General features: G+C 45.8%; 1 protein-coding gene across 1 annotated transcript; it reads right to left on the bottom strand.

Annotated features, from left to right (window-relative positions):
- Positions 1-587: 587 nt before the first annotated feature.
- Positions 588-10,174, bottom strand: CD70 (CD70 molecule). The gene is given in 5 exon segments (XM_072948212.1): positions 588-967; positions 3,186-3,219; positions 4,102-4,339; positions 4,341-4,471; positions 10,094-10,174. Coding segments are annotated over 5 exon segments (864 nt in total).
- Positions 10,175-16,354: the final 6,180 nt, after the last annotated feature.

The following is a 16,354-nucleotide window of genomic DNA, read 5'->3' as shown; positions in this document are numbered from 1 at the left end:
GTGAAGGCCAATTTGTTAAACACATATCAAAATTAGAAACACACCCTTTGGACCCAGACATTTCACTTCTGGGAATTTATTCTACAGATAGAGGCGTGAAATGACCTATGTACATACAAGAATAAGAAATAAATGGTATCAGACTTGGGTAAGCTCACTAGTGGAGCGCCTGTTCAGCATGCGCTAAGTCCTGGGTTCAATCCCCAGTACTTCCACCAAGAAAGAAAAGAAAGAAAGAAAGAAAGAAAGAAAGAAAGAAAGAAAGAAAGAAAGAAAGAAAGAAAGAAAGAAAGAAAGAAAGAAAGAAAGAAAGAAAGAAAGAAAAACAAAAAAGGTCAATAGAAATTCTAAAAATGTCACTGCAACTAGTAAACAGATTCACTAAAATAAAAACAGATTCACTAAAGCAAAATCAATAAATTTTACTTTAAAAAAATCTCTTAACAGAGATTAAGAAAACAATCGCCTTTGCAATTGTATCAAAAAATACAATAAAATACAATAAAATACAATATAATAAAATAAAATACTATGGAAGAAAAGAAAAAAGACTAAAACCGCTCCCAGCAGAGCTGGGTCAGGAATGGTCAGGGGTGTACCCACTGGACCCCAAAGAAGGTCTCATCAGCGTTCCCGGAGGGCAGCAGGGGCAGAGTCAGGTTGGTGCAGAGGACGTCCCCGCGGGCCAAGGGCGTCAAGCGCTGGGACGCAACGGAGCAACTGCGGTCGAAGCGGAGACGCAGCAGGCTGATGCTGTGGGCGGCGGGGGAGCAGATGCCCACCGTCAGGGTGGCGCCGTGCGGCCCGGCCGTCGAGGAGCAGTTGGTCAGCGTCACCTGGATGTGCAGCCTGTAGATTCCGCTGCGCTGCACACGCAGCTGCCCGTTGTCCAGTTCCGGCCCGTGCACGAAGGAGCGACCCAGGGCTGGGCCCCCCTGCCAGCGCAGCCTCGGGTCCTGCCGGGATCCTGGAGGCGGGGTGGGGGTGGGGGTGGGGGGGAGTGGCGGGGAGGGGTGGAAGGATGGAGGTTTAGGGAAACTGAGTGCTGCGGGGGGAATGCCCCAAACCTCTATGTCGAAACCTAACCCCCTTGAATTATGAAGCAAAACTACCAAAATTATGAAGCCAAAGGGAAGACTGCGACCAAATGGCTGACATGTTCTTGAATATTCGGGCTGAATATTCTGGGAATGTGTCAGCTTAATAAATATTTAACTGAGATTTTCCCATCCCACCCCACTCCACCGCCAAAAAGTAAAGCATTTCAAGTGTTCCTGTATATAAAAAAGGAAACATATTTGGGAGTTTCAATTAGGATGATATTAGACATCACTTGGTGCAACCTATATTGCAATACTAAATACTTGCTTCTACTGAAGCAGTGGGTTCCTTCATTCAGGTATTCTGTTATTCCTTTCGGTACAATTTTAAAGTTTACTTCATTTGGTTTGCACATTCCTTAGATATTAATATATATTATTGATAAAATAATGTATATTATTGACAAAAAATTTTTTTCTTATTATTGTTTTAAAAAAACTAAACTCTAAGGGGATGGTGTTGGAAGGTGGGGCTGTGGGAAGTGATTAGATCACAAAGGTGAAGTTCATATCCATTGATGGATATGAATGGATAAAGAAGATGTGGTATATATATACGTATATATAATATATATAATGTACACAAATAATACATTATATATTATTTTTTATGGCTGAAATATTATTCAGCCACAAAAAATTAAAGAGTGAACTTCTGCCATTTGCAAGAACACAGATGGACCTGGAGGGCATTATGCAACGTGAAATAAGTCAGACAAAGACAAATGCCGTACGACCTCACCCATAGGTGGAATCTAAAACAAAATAAAACAAAGCAAAACCCAAACTCACAGATACAGATAAGGAGGACAGTTCAGTTGCTGGAGGTGGGGGATGGAGGGTGGGGGAAGTGGGTGAAGATGGTCGAAAAAGGTACAAGCTTAATCAAAGAAGTTAGATGAAGCTGGGGATGTCTAACTGGAGTTCACGCTGCTGTGCTGTATATTTGAAGGTTGCTAAGAGAGATCTTGAGAATTCTCAGCAGCAGCAAAAACAAAACATCCTAACTGTACGGGGATGGATGTTAAGGAGACATGGTGGTGATAGGTTTATAATATATACAAATATCAAATCGCTATGTTGTACATCCACAACTAATACAGTGTTATATGTCAATTATATCTCAATACAAAAAAAAAAAAAAGAGCAAGCGAGAGAGAGAGATCTCAGAGACTGCTCTCCTTTCCACCATGTGAAGATACAACAAGAAGATGGCTGTCTCTGAACCAGGAGGAAGGCTCTCACCAGACACCGGAAATACTGATGCCTCGACCTTGACCTTCCCAGCCTCCAGGACCATGAGAAATGACTGTCTTGTTTATAAGCTACCTGGTCTGTGTTATTCTGCTATAACAGCCTGAACAGAAATTGCCCAAGAGGAAAAAAAAAAAGAGGACGAGGGGTTTCCTCCATTATAAAATGGCACGAACACACACCCAGATCTCTGGGGATGAGTGTGGGAGACCCAGAGAGGAAGACCGCGGGTTAGAGAGGGGCCAGGAGGGGCTGCCAAAGAGCATTCTCTCTCACGTTCCTTTACCTCTTCGCTCTAACACCCCCTCATCAGGGACACCTTCCTCGAAGGCCCCATTTTCAAGGCCAAACCGAACCCGGCATGCCCGGTGCCCCTCCCTTACTTGTCAGTCCTCTCACGTGCGCTACGTGTGTGTTTTGCTCTACGTGGCAGGCTACACGTTTAACTTGATCATTTAGTTATTATCCGATCCCCTCGGTAGAAGGGAAATACTGACAGGGCAGGGATTCCAGACTCTTCTGTTAGCTGTGGTGGCACCTGGAACGGTGGCCGCCTCACAGTAGCTGCCCGATTCATGTTTATGGTGTGAAGCGAGGTGTGTGAGCGATTGCCGGGGGCGCTGGTTTGGTTGTTTTGGTCTCTCCTCTGGGAGCAAAATACAATGCTGAAGAAGGTGGCCTCACTCAGAAACAGACCGCGCCATCTCCCTGTCTTTCTCTCTTTCCTTCATCCTTTCTCTTTCAATTTCTCTTTCCCTCTCTCTCTCCCCCACCCACTTTCCTTCTCTCTCCTTTTCTCTTTCTCGAATACAGACGTGCACTTGGTATTACCTGTGTGATTTAGCTGGAGCTCAGCTAAGTCCCACTGGAAGAAAAACAAAGAGAAAAGAGGGCTAGAATATAAGCACCAGAGGTCTTGACTGTCCCCCACCAACCCCCCAACACACACACACACACACTCTCTCTCTTTCTCTCTCTCTCTCTCTCTCTCTCTCAAGCTCTCTTTTCTCTGCCCACCCTCCTATCCAGATCCCACCGGGCTGACTGTGACCTTTAAGAACTCAAAAGAGGAAGTAGGTTTGAACCAGCAGCGAACTTAAAGAAAAGACCTCCAAAGGAACGTCTTAGCACCCAGGACGGAACGCGAGCACTGTAGACAACCTTCCCCTCTCCCCTGGAAACCCCCAACGCAGCCCCCAAAGTCAGGCCCTGGGGTGGGTGTCCAGGCTGCCTCTGGTCCTCGTTTGCCCCGGAACCGCCCCCCTCCCAGCTTCGTGAAGCCCCCAGCAGCCTCTGAGTCAGCCTGCCGGGGGAACACCGAAGACGAGTCATTTTTCTTGCCCATATCGGATGCGTCTCTCTCAGATACACCCCGCACCGCGGGATCTCCACCTGGGATTCACCTCTGGGGCAGAACTGACTCTCCAGACCCCGCGGGGCAGCCTCCAGCCTTAGCTCCCTGTTCTGGGCTCTCTCCTGTCCCATTCCACCAGATCTTTCTCCCTGGCTGAGTTTTATCTGTTTCATTCTGATTATTTTTTTGGTTTTGGTTTTTGCTTTTCGGTTATTAGGTTGTTTGCGCTCTAGCTCACCACCCCTCTGCTCCGAGCCGATTCTCTTTCCTGTGGCTCAGCTCCCCTCTGCACCCCCTACCCCCAGGCCAGCCCCCCCCCCAGGAGGTCCCCAGGCTCCTGAGCGAGCAGGTGGCAGGTGTTCGTGGCTTTCCCATCCTCCCTTCTCGACTTACCGCAGCTGAATCTAGCTGCTGCTGCTGCCCGGTGAAGTGCAGGCAGTGGAAGAGGCAGTACATCACCGTGCCAGTGAGTAGCAGCAGCAAGGTGACGCGCAGGACGGGCGTCCAGGGCCAGCCGGGCACCTGGCAGCGTGAGCGCTCCTCAGCTAGCATGGTCCTCCACGCCGGCCGCATCGGTTGTGCTGCAGGGCAGAGGGCGGGCACAGGGCAGCCAGCAAGGGGGAAGGAAGCCAGCCCTCACACAGCTACGGGGCCCTCTCTGCCTGCCTGAACCTGCCAGGGACCGACTGCGCCCCACCCTGGGAATGCCCGTCAGAGGGACTTGATTTGTTCTATGGTGCGGGGAAGTCCCCTCCAGCTTCTGCTGATCCCCAGCCGACAGGAGAACAGGGTCAGGGTGCCCTCCAGTTTTTTGATTTGGCTCTCCTCCCACTTTCCTGGAAGTAATTCATTTATTCAACAAACTTGCATTGAGCATGTACTATGAACCAGATGATGTGCTGGGCTCCAGAGGTACAGCCAGAACCCAGGGATGGAGGAGGGCTCCCCAAATATCTGTGTGTTCCCCTGCATCTTGCCAGCCTCCCTGGCTTGTGGTGGGAGCAGCCCTGGGGCTCACGTGATTGAGCTGCCTGACAGGAGAACAGACGCAGAAGAGGGGTCGCTTCCCTGGACTGATCTTGTAAACACACCCCACTGCCTCTCTGTCCTTCCCCTCGTGCTCTTGGAGGACATCTGTCCTTGATGACTGTAGTGATTTGAATTTGTCACTCCCAAATTCATGTCTGCCCAGAATCTCAGTGCAGGGCCTCGTGTAGCAATAGGGTCTTTGCAGATGACATTAGGTCACACTGGACAAGGTGGACCCTAAACCCCATGGTGTCTTTATCGGAAAAGGAGAGACACGTGGAGCCGGGGCAGACATTGGAGCGATACGGCGACCCCCCAAGAACCCCAAGGATGGTCGGCAAACACCAGAAGCCAGGAAGAGGCCACGGAGGATTGTCCCTTAAAGCCCTCGGTGGGAGCAAAGTCCTTCGGACACCTTGATTTCAGACCCTTGGCCTCCAGAACTCTGCGCAAGTAAGTTTCTGTTGTTTTAAGCCAACTCGCTTATGGCAGTCCCTTCTGGGAGCCTCAGGAAACTAGTAGCCATGGACCAATAACTACAAGATGGAGAAGGACTACCTGGGCTCCATGGGACTGGGACAGATCTAGTTGGTAACAGTGAATCAGACCACTCGCCGTGGCACCGCGGGCCCCGGCTGCATCCGACACGGGCACGTGGCTGTGTTCCTAGAGGCTCTGCCTGTAGACACTGATGTTTGAAACTTTTATTCCACAGTGAGCAGTCGTAGTAACGTGACCTGCGAGGGCAGGGGGTGGGTGGGAAGCTGGGGACAGGAGAAGGAGAGGGACATGGAATAGATTTCAGAGCTGGAGCCACCAGTCTCCGCTGCTGTAGGAGGGCAAGTGGAAGAAGGAGAGGAGTCCAAGGTGTCAGGAGCCTTGGGAGTCAGATGCTCAGCATAAACTCCCCAACTGAAAAGGGAATTCCCTTTCTGAAAGCCCTAGGATTCCAGGTCTGGGGGTTCAGCTAGTAGCATCCTTAAAGGGACCTCAAGCTCTCTTGGCACAGGGGCGTGATCCTAGGAATTGTCCCCAGCCTTCCTTCTTACTATGTGAAACCCTCGCTGTGTTCTAAAGTCCAGCTCCACCAGTAACTCCATCTCCAGGACCGTCCAGCCCCCATCCTGTGGTGGTCCCCACTCTGAACCTTTGATGGTTTTTTGCAGACCTTTTTATTTTTTGATATATATATATATATTTATTGAAGTATAGTCAGTTTGCAGTGTTGTGTCAATTTCTGGTGTACAGTGTAATGCTTCAATCATACGTGAGCATACATATGTTTGTTTTCATATATTGTAGCCCTGCTAATGTCCCTCTCCCACCTCCATCTAGCTAAAAGCCATTCATAGTAAAAAAAAAAAAAATTTGCTCCAGAAAACAGTTAAGTATGCGGAATCCGGAGTCTCTCAGCACACCTGGATTCCACTCTTCAGACGGTCTTGTTAGCCTTTGGGAAACTCATACCCTCATCAGCTTTGAGTTTAATGTTTCCATCTATACAGTGGGCTGGGATGAGGTTTAAAGGAGAGACACACACAAGGCCCTTAGCATCGTGCACGCAGACGGCAAGTGCTCAATAAGGGCTGGCTCTCAATTTTGTCATCCCCTCCCCCCGCAAATGCTCATTAGAAGAGGGGACAAAGGGCACAGCTGACAATTCACAAAGAAAGAAGCTCGGGTGTCCTTTGAATATAGAAAAAAGGACGTCACAATAAAATGCACACGGTATCTCTCGTGGACAGAAAAGGTTAAAAGATGGCTAAACCAAAACTAAATCCCAGTTGGATCCCAGACTTAAGGGTTAAAAAAAAAGGCCACGAAAGTGCTGAAGGTATGGTAAATTCATAAGAATTCATCTTGGTGCAGTGAAGACTTTTTAAGTAAGTTTTTAAAAAATACTAATGTAAGTCAGACAGAGAAAGACAAAAATCACAGGGAATCACTTACATGTGGAATCTAAAAACACAGATTCTGTTTACAAACCAAGGTCAGACTCATGGACACAGAAAACAAACTATGGCTACCAAAGGGGAAGGGGCAGGGAGGGATAAATTAGGGGCTGAGGATTAACAGATACATGTTATTATATATATAAAATAGATAAACAAGGGCCTACTGTACAGCACAGGGGACTGTATTCAATTTCTTGTGATAATATATGAAGGAAACGAATCTGAAAGGAAAAAATATGTATGTATGTATACATAAAACTGAATCACTTTGCTGTGCACCTGAAACTAACATTGTGAATCAACTACACTTCAAAACAAAAACGCTAAGAAAGTCTCCATTAAAAATCCCATTCAGGTTAGAGGTCACACACACACACACACACACACACACACAAGCAGCAAGACAGAGGGGAAAAAAAGATAAGTTTGCAAGGCCGAAGGTAGACAAAACTGTTTTCCTTAAGCTGTAAAAAACTTAGAAGTTAAGCCGTTAAGAAGTGACAAATGCTCTCAAGAAAAGGAAATGGCCAAGAGCAGTCAGAATATAAAAATAAATACGATCCCACGTGAAACAGTCTTGAAATTCTCTCTGTTCCTAATAAGTGACTTAAAAATTAAAAGCACGTGGAATACATCTTTTCTTCAGTGCCTTTCATAATTTGGCAAACAATCAGAGCATTTGATGAACTGGAGGATTCACCCAAGTGTGTGGGTGAGAAGCACCCCTGATACCCGGATGCTGGGGTTTGAACCGGTTACAGCCTTTTGGGAGGACGGTTTGGCAAATCGATCAAGGCACCAAAACGCACCTCCCATTCCTGACTCTCAGGCCCGGCGATGTCACTTCAAGGATTCACTGCACAAGCGCGCTCGCGCATGCCACAAGCGCCGGGGTACACACCTAAATTCAATAAGTCACGTGTCAGAAAGCAACCCAGAGACCCACTCATTATCCAGGGCTTAGTCCCACGCTAAGAACGTGGCGGGTGTCACGTGTCTGAAGCTTCCCTAGAGCCCCAGGAAGTACCCCACGCCGTGATCCCGTTTTCCGCCGGGGCAGGAGCAGGCTCAGGCAGGGAGGCCGGCGGCCGAATCCACGTGGCGAAGAGCTGAGGGCAGGGAGCACCTGGGTCCCCGCGCACACTTGCGCCTCTTGCCTGGGTTTTCCCACTGCTCTGGACTACCGGCCTGGGGACTCTGGGAGGCTCCATCGATCAGTAGCTCTCTGGGCTGTGCAGTTCTGCTTGGGGGCGGTGTAGGGTGTTTGAGGAAGTTCTCAAACCAGAGTTTCACACGAGAAGCGGCAGGGAGGGGAGCTGAAGAGCTCCTTGGCGCTTGGCAGCTACATCTCCACCTTCCTCACTACTTCTGAGAAGTCAGGGGAGCTCGAGCACAGTCCAGGGGAGGGAATGGAGGGCAGAGGCTCCCGGGTGGGTGGGGGGCGATCTGCATGTAGGAATTAAGATCGCGTTTCTCTTCCAGCAAGCCTCAAGCCCATCAGGTTGAGTGGTTTTTTTTTTTTTTTGCATTCTTTTTTATTGAAGTATAGTCAGTTACTATGTTGTGTCAGTTTCCGGTGTCCAGCACAATAGTTCGGTCATACGTATACATGCGAATGTTCCCTTTCACGTTCTTTTTTGTTATAGGTTCCTACAAGGTGTTGATATAGTTCCCTGTGCTGTACAGCATAAAACTGTTGTTTATCTACCTTATATATAGTAGTTGGTATCTGTAAATCTGCAGCTCCCACACCAGGTTGATTTTTAACTGCCTTCTCCTTTTCCCAGAGGGCACTTGGAAACTCCCGCCTCCCACCTGTGCCCCTGAGAACCGAGGGCAGCTTGAAGGTGCCAACTCCAATATCTTCTTTGTCCAAGCTGGCTGCCCATCTGCTATCCCTTCGCTGTGAATGCCCTCAAGCTGCCGTAGGGCTCTGCCCCTTGGTGTCCTTTCTAGCAACCTAAGCAGGAAGCAAGCAGACTGAAGTCTCCCAGCTTATAGCTCCCACTTAACTACGTACCAGGCCTCCCAATTCTGAGATTTCAGCTGGGAGAGACGGCTTCAGGACACATCTCTCTTAGCACCTGTTTCCCTGTCCCGTTCTCCATCCTGCGAGCCACGAGGACTGGGCGGGTTAGGATTGTCTGACTCAGAGGCTAAAAGCTCAGATTGTTAAGCCAGCTAGCCTAGCAGAGTGAGATGAGCGAGGCAGGCACTCAGGTGCAAAATTCACCGAGGCACCCCCAAACCCAGTGATCAAGATAAATAATATTCTACTGTAATATTTTTAAAAATAAAAAATGCAAAAATTTACATTAATAAAATGTCAAATTTTTTTTACAATTTTTTCTTGTGATTAGAGCTTTTCAGATCTATTCTCAGCAACTTTCAAATAGACAATACAGTATTATTAGCTGTATTCACCAAGCTGTACATTATACCCCCTGTCTTATTTATTTTATAAATGGACGTTTGTACTTTTTGACTACCTTCACTGAAAAAGTTTAAAATAAAGATTGCATCTGAGCCTGCATTAACATGACTCACCTTACTTTTCTTACCTTAGTTCTGAACCTGGAGCCTAAATTTGAATTTTGGCTTCATCACTTATTAGCTCTTTGACCTTGGGCAAGTTACTTAACCTCTCTGTGCCTCATTTCCTTGGAGGTAACAATGCTATCTATCTCACAGACTTGCTATAAAGATTATAGGAGTTAATATTCATAGTAAGGACTTAGCACAAGGCTAGCTGTAGTAAAGAACTAGTGGCAGCTATTCTATTACTACTATTGTTATGATTATCATCATCATCATAATCTCACGTCTATATCTGACACATAGTAACCTTGAGCATAAGTCTTTCATAATTGAATGTCAACACATAGAGTTTAAAGAATTTATAAAAGCCTTTTTTTTCCCCTATTGCCAAACAGCTTTCCAGACTATTGCCTTGATAGAAGCTAAAAAATCTCTGATTTCATCATCAAAGTTAATATTTCCTCCTTCCCCTGAAGCTTGTGTGATGGTCAGCGTAGGCTAGGTTATGTTGTAATAGCAAACAGCCCTTAGATGTCTTTACACAATTAAAGTTTATTTTCTGCTCATGCTCTGTGCAGGTCAGTAAGGGGTTCAGATCTGTACATGTTAGGCTGAAATGTTGAAATGTCATTACCATTCACTTTCCACTGGCCAGACCATGTCATGCTGCTCTGCCTAATTTCAGAGGTTCCAGGGAAACCTTTGCATTTCAGATGGGCACATGGCTGCTTAGAAGGAAGACTACATTTCCCAGGCTCCCTTGCACCTAGAGCAATCATGTGACTAAGTTCTGGCCAGTGAGGTGTGAGTGGAATTGATTAGTGCAAACTACTGGGTCATGCCTTTGAAGGGAAGGGCAGTACCTTTCTTTCACTTTTCTCCTTCTTGCTGCCTGGAATGCAGCCACAGAGGCATGGCTTCTTGATCTGCACAGGCAGGGACATCATTCTTGACATGTCAGAGGAACAGGAGAGAAAGAATTTGGGATTCTGAAGACTTTGCAGAGAAGAGTAAACATACTAGCCTAGAATTTCATGTAGCAGAAAATTGATTCTAGTTGCTTGCTTGTATATTATTCTTAAGGAATAGTCTAGAACTGTTGAGTCAGCCCTGATAGCGTCTGCATTTATGTGACTGCTGCACAACAAACCACCATAAAAAATTACTGGCTTTAGGGGGGAGGGCATAGCTCAAGTGGTAGAGCACATGCTTAGCATGCACAAGGCCCTGGGTTCAATCCCCAGCAGCTTCTCTATTGGAAATAGAGTCTTTGCAGTTATAATAATAATTAAAATATAAGATGAGGTATTAGAATGGGCTCTCAGTCCAGTCAGGATGGTGTTCTCATAAGAAGAGAAGAGAAACAGATTGTGATATTGTGATTCATAATAAAAATGTATATACTTGGTCTTCATCCCCATTCCTGGCACAGAGCTCCTAAAAACCCTTGGAATTTCCTACCCGAGGACTGCATTGTAGGTGTCTTTATGCTGATGACATGACTTTTGGAAAGCCCCAAGGGAAGGTGACTGGTTGCCAGGGATTCCAACCACACAATTAAAGGGTCAGAACTTTCAGCCCCATCCCCTCATCTTCTTGGAGGGGAGAGGGACTGGAGGTTGAATCAGTCACCAATGGCCAGTGATTTAATCCCTCATGCCCAGGTAATGCAGCCCCCATAAAACCCAAAAGGTGGGGGTTCAAAGAGCTTGTAGGTTGGTGAACACATGGAGACTTGGGGAGAGTGGTGCTTGTAGAGGCAGAGAAGCTCACTGCTCTCTCCATGTACCTTGCCCTGTGCATCCCTTTTTTCTGGCTGTTTCTGAGTCATATCCCTTCATAATAAACCGGTAATCTAGTAAGTGAAGTGTTTCTCTGAGTTCTGTGAGCCACTCTAGCAAATTAATCAAAACCACGGAGGGGGTTGTTGGAACCTCTGATCCACCAGCAGACGGATCAGAAGCACAGGTGACAGCTTGGACTTAAGATTGGCACCTGAAGTTGGGAGGTGCTAGTGGGACTGAGCCCTTAACCTGCAGGATCTGATGCTATTTCCAGGTAGACAGAGTCAGAATTGAGTTGAATTGTAGGACACCCAGCTGGTGCCTGAGAACCCCCACATGCCTGCTGTCAGAAGTGTTACAGGATGTGACAGTAGTGTCAGAGTAAAGGAGAAACACAGGAGGATGACTGAGTTTGCCCAACACACACACACACACACACACACACATAGAAAGTCAGAGATTGGAGGGGCGCATCTAACAGGGGAAAGAGAGCCAAGAATGGCCATCAGAAGCTAGAAGAAATGAGAAAACATCGTCTTCTACGGTCTTGGCAGGGAGCCTGGCCCTGCCAACAAATTGATCTTGGACTTCTGGCTTCTAGAACTGTGAGAGGACAAATCTCTGCTGTTTCAGGCCACCTAATTTGTGGCTTAAAACAGGAAGCCTGCAGGCATTAGGGGATGGCAATGACTCTGACCACCTATCTCAGTGATTAACTGAGGTTATTCTGTTTCCCTTTAAAACTGTCACAGTTGAACAGTAGGTTTGGAGATTTTTTTTTTTTTTTTTGGTGGGGGATGGCCTGGGAAACGTCAATACTGTGAACCAGCTGAAGAGGCATATTACAGGCCCATCAGTATGCAGCTATAAATGTGTGAATTTCCATAACCGCTGGGCGGGTACAATGACATACTTAGTCTTTCCATAATCAGTAGAATTTCACGCTACTCGTCTCAAACTGAAAAGTTGCAAATGAGAAAGGAATCGTTACTATTTTACTCCGTTGGTGTAAATTCACGACCCATCTTTGGATCTTTAGTATCGATCGAACACTCGTTTGTTTTTCTGAATGAACACTGAGCCTCCCCTCCTCCGCTGAAAATGTACATTTCAATCTTTTTCTAATGTAATCACCATTTGAAGTTGACCTGTGAGTGTAAGTTCTCCTCTCCCTATGGGTGAAGTAAATCTAGAAAAGAATATTGAGGAAGTACTGAGCCTCTAGTTTTGGTCGTTAAGATACTGAGGTGTGGGGATGTTAGCAGAGAATGAGACTCTTAAATTAGGAAGCCCACCAAAATGATGCAGGAAAAACGGATGTGGGGTTTGAGGAGGGCTGTGTCCCAGGCTTCGGTTGAGCCCCTGGGACGTGCCCCGCCAAGTGTGGGTTCTTGGCTTGTTACGGAAACGACAGGCCAGTCAAGAAACAAGCACCACTCGGAGGGCTGGAGCACTCAGATGTATTACGCCGGCGGGCTCAGAGGGGCTTCTGCTCCGAAGCTCTGAGCACCTCCAAGACGTGCGCATGAGGTTTTATAGGGTAAAGTACAAGCTTGGGGTATTTGGCCAATAGGCAGGGAACAGCTTTAGCAGCATTATCATCACATAAGTGGAGGCGGGGAGGCAGCAAACCAACATTCCAAAGCCAGATATATATCTTTGAAAATCCAGCTGGCTAGCAAAAAGCATAAACAGCAAACCAACACTAATTAACTTAGATTTACAAGTTAGTCCAGCAGAACTCAGATCAGTATTCCAATACTTAGACTTGTGAGTTACCTTGTTAGCCCAGCCCAGCCTCTCCTTCACATTCCTAGACTTGTGAGTTATCTTGTGAGACCAGCCCGGCTTTTCCTTCACAGGCTTCGTGCAGGAAAGAATTCAAGAGCGAGCCACCGTTGAGTAAAGGTAGTTATTTAGAGCGGTACATCGGAAGGCAAGAGAAAGGCCATGAGGTGTGGGGCTGGGTGCTCAGATTGGAGTAAGAGTAAGTACACACTCCACAGAGTGCGGGCCGTCTCTGAAAGGGGACAGAAGGTGGGTGTTGCCAGATTTTACGGGCTCAGTGGCTTCATGTGCTAATAAGTGGAAGGGCCAGGCTAACTAACCTTGGGAAAGGGCTGGGATTCCCAGGAAGTTGGCCACTTCCCACTCTTTGACCTTTTGTGGCCAGACTTGGGACAGTCATGGCACCTGTGGACGTGTTATTTACCACACTAATACATTGCAGTGGGAGTATAATGAAGCTCAAGATCCGCTAGACGTCACATCTCCCACCATCCTGAGCCGTGAGGCCTCCTGGGGGTTGAATCTTCCACCATTTTGATGTTACTTGCTGTAGCATTCCTTGAATGGCTGTGCCCTGCCCCCTTCCTGTCTCATTCCCCCCTCAGAGATTTTACTCCCACATCTAACGGGGTTGCAGAAGGGCGATGGTCGTCTTCTGAAACTGCCTATCAGGGAGTAAAACTCTCTGATTGTCTAATCTAGGGCCCCAGGGGCAGGACAGCCTGTTGCTTTTGAGGGTTTCTTTGAGGGCTGAGGGTGTGGACTAGAATCTTTGCACAGCCATCATCTGATGTGGGGCTGCAGGAACCCGCTGTTTTCACTGCCTTCTGATGAATTTTCATAAAGACGAAGCCCCTTTGTAACAACAGTTTGACAGTCTGTAACTGTTAGAGCAGGCAGACAGCTAGATATGAGCAGAGAAAGGGGGACACAGACCAGATGGCAGGAATTGGGCAGAAAGGAGGGGCACAGGCCAAATGCAGGAAACCACACATCACACAAGCACCAGGGGTCCTTGGCAGAGAAAGAAAAGCAGGAACCTTTGGGCTCATAAGGAATCACAACTTTTGGGGTGATGAGTGGCCTTGGAGGCCAACAAAGAAAGGTGAGAAAAGGCAGGAATTTCCAGTTTCTGAATGTAACCTTTTACTCATTATGCCCCTATTTGAATAAAATTAGCCTTGCAGATCAGAAGTACCCATCATGCACCGACGCCACGACACTTTCGATCCAGACTCAGTAAGGACAAAAATCCCTCCTCCCTTTGGGAAGGTGGAGTTGGGGAGAAAATCAAGGAATATGACCCCAAGCTCTTCCCACCCCAATGAATATTCCGCCCATTCACTTTTATACCCTATGTTAGCAACTTGCTGAAGACACTCAGGGCAGCCGCTCACCTGAGCCTGCCCGCTCTCCCCTGAGAGTGGACTACCCATCCTTTAATAAATCCTCACTTTACTTTTTTAAACCACTATGACTTGTCTCTGAATTCTTTCTGGAACGAGGCAAGAATCTGGAACACTGGTTGCATCCATCAGCAACATAACGACAAAAAACTTAAAAGGCATGGTTACACATCTGTAATTGATAAAGAAACTTATTTGTAATTACTAGAATCATGACTGATTATATTTAACTTACCATATTAAATAATCCTAGTTAACTTAATATCTAAGATGTCTCAGGTTTTGTTTTTTTTTAAGCATCTCAAAGCTGGCTGGAGCTACAAAGAACTTTTAGAATTTGTTCAGTATTTAAAATCCTGATTATGCATGAAATTAAAAAAAAATTTTTAATGAAACTCTTTTACTGAAAACATGCATACTTGCCCACTGCATACGGAAATATTTGTTTTAGGAGCTTTAATTATATATTATAATTTTAACCCTTAAAAGACTTAATTCCCTGGCAAAAACCAAGGAGCAAGCAACTGAATTGGCTGTCATGTCACTGCTTCCCGACTGGAAACATGTTTTAGTTTTTTTCACCAAAGCAAAGGTAGATAAACCTAGACCTGCCCAGCAATTGTGTTTTAATATTTTATACATAACCCAGATAGTGACATTTTTTACTTAGTTTTAAGTACCAAAATTTGAGGAGACAGTTTTAGATAGATATTTCGAAAACGAAACTATAGTTAACCCAAAATCTCTTATTTTGTTACTTTTTTGAAAGGTTTTCTTTTACATTGAGTTACTTTTCTTGTTGACAAATTTGTAGCAGATACAATAGTCTTACTTGACCTCTAGTAAGTCTTACACAACAAAGGGATATACTTAACATTGATGTTTCTAAAGACATGTTTATATTAATTAAACCAACAAGCTTAAGCTAGCCTCAATACCAACACCAGTACTGAAGCCTTTTTATATTACATGAATCTGAAATTTATTTTGGCCAGTTTTCTCTATGTTTGAGTATTTATATAAGCACTTAATTTTCTCAATCCAATTAAAGAGCTCTTTTACCATTTAATTTTGCCAACACCATACACCTATGACATATAAGCCAGACACCTTATAGTTTTTATTTTAAAATTTTAGTCATGAATCAGATAGAACAAAGTAAAACCCATTGGCTACAAAAAAGGTTGGATTTCAACTGGGTTTTTGGCAGACAGAACAAATCAAAGTTGGCCATCTAGAAGGCTAAGCCTTTTTACTAATATCTATGAGAAAGAGACAAAAGTTTTACTTGTTCTTAGCAAATTAAGTTCCAAATTATTTATCTCCTACCCCTTTTTTTGAGATTTGTATTTTAAAAAGCTAGTGAGGTCAGAGTTCCCGAAGAAGACAAGGTGGAATATTTGTATCTCAGAGGCAGAGGAAGGCAAGTTTCTCCTACAAAGACTTGACTTCTTTAAGGCCAGTTAAAAAAAAAAAAAAAACTCTTAAAAAAATACTTGTCTCAAGATAAATCCGTAGAGGAAATTTTGGGAGTGGCGGAAGAATTGGTGGGTTTTGCATCATTTTGGGATCCACGCCCCTAGTCCTGTGAAGGCTAGATTTATAAAACAAAGGAAGTTTTGTTTTTCTCATTTAGCTTAAGGGAGGCTTCCCCCCTACATTTTTTATCAGGCTCCGAATATCAGCTATGGTCAGCTTAGTCCAAACACTGGTCTCCCATTTGGCCATCAATTTGCGAACATTTTTGAGGAGCCTTCCTGAGTTTGAGAAGTTTTCTCATTAAGGCTCTTGGTTCGGCCTTTGATCTGAAGAGACTTGCCTGCAGCCTCATGTGGTCCCATTTCTAAAGATAACCTGACAGTAGTAGCTGTCATGGACTCAGTTTCCCGGACAGCAGGGTTCACTCGAGAAACAACACGGGCTGGAAGGGAGACCTCTTCTGGTTTAGCCTTGAGGTGGGCCCGCAAGGCCAAGAGCAGGCGTTTCTCTCGGTGGATGCCTTCTCATGAGCGTCTCCAGATTGCACTGCTGTCTGGAATTTAGTGAGTAAATCCCTCCTCAACAAGGGGACGGGCCACTCATGCATGAGCAGAAACTGATGTGCAAAGGTAAAAATTTCTAGCAGGCAGCTAAGGTAGGGGGGGAA

Source organism: Vicugna pacos, chromosome 22 (genome assembly GCF_048564905.1).
Source record: "Vicugna pacos chromosome 22, VicPac4, whole genome shotgun sequence".
Taxonomy (NCBI): Eukaryota; Metazoa; Chordata; class Mammalia; order Artiodactyla; family Camelidae; genus Vicugna; species Vicugna pacos.
This window is presented reverse-complemented; position numbering and strand designations above follow the sequence as displayed.